The 499-nt window shown below is 51.3% G+C and overlaps 1 protein-coding gene across 1 annotated transcript; it reads right to left on the reverse strand.

Moving 5' to 3' along the window:
* Positions 1-38: 38 nt before the first annotated feature.
* On the reverse strand, positions 39-413 carry PPTG_14864 (hypothetical protein; the record flags this gene model as incomplete). Its single annotated transcript, XM_008912198.1, has 1 exon — positions 39-413. One exon carries the CDS (start codon positions 411-413, stop codon positions 39-41), a length of 375 nt encoding a protein of 124 aa, XP_008910446.1.
* Between the last annotated feature and the right edge of the window lie 86 nt (positions 414-499).

Here is a 499-nt window from a genome sequence, read left to right on the forward strand (position 1 = left end):
CAGCAATATTATCCACCCCTTGCTCTTCAGACATTTTTCTAACCCATTTCCTCGTCCGTACGCTCCGACGAGGAGCTGTATGTATCAACTTCATCAGTTCTCGAAAATGTGCTTCGACTAGTGGAAGTAGTGACACGAGCACGACTGATAGAAGATCGACCATTAGTAGCACCAATTTGGACGGCATCTTGATGGTGACTAACTGCAGCAGCATTGGCTTGGGTTTGGCCAACGGCACCTTGACGACGACCTATTGCAGGCTGAATTCGACCGTGGCCAGCGGCTTCGCGTCGGTTTGAGACTGGAGCGGCAACTTGGCTATTACCAACAGCTCCTCCGCGATCGGTGACACTTGCCGAAGCCATTGGGTTGTTAGCAACGGCACCTTGGGCCTGGCCAGCATCATCAACCATTATGTCATTAGCATCATGATCTTGATCGTTACCAGCACCATTTTGGTTGTAGGCAACAAGCCTCCTCCAGGAACAAGGGGTGCCTC

Source organism: Phytophthora parasitica (genome assembly GCF_000247585.1).
Source record: "Phytophthora parasitica INRA-310 unplaced genomic scaffold supercont2.45, whole genome shotgun sequence".
NCBI classification, from domain to species: domain Eukaryota; phylum Oomycota; class Peronosporomycetes; order Peronosporales; family Peronosporaceae; genus Phytophthora; species Phytophthora nicotianae.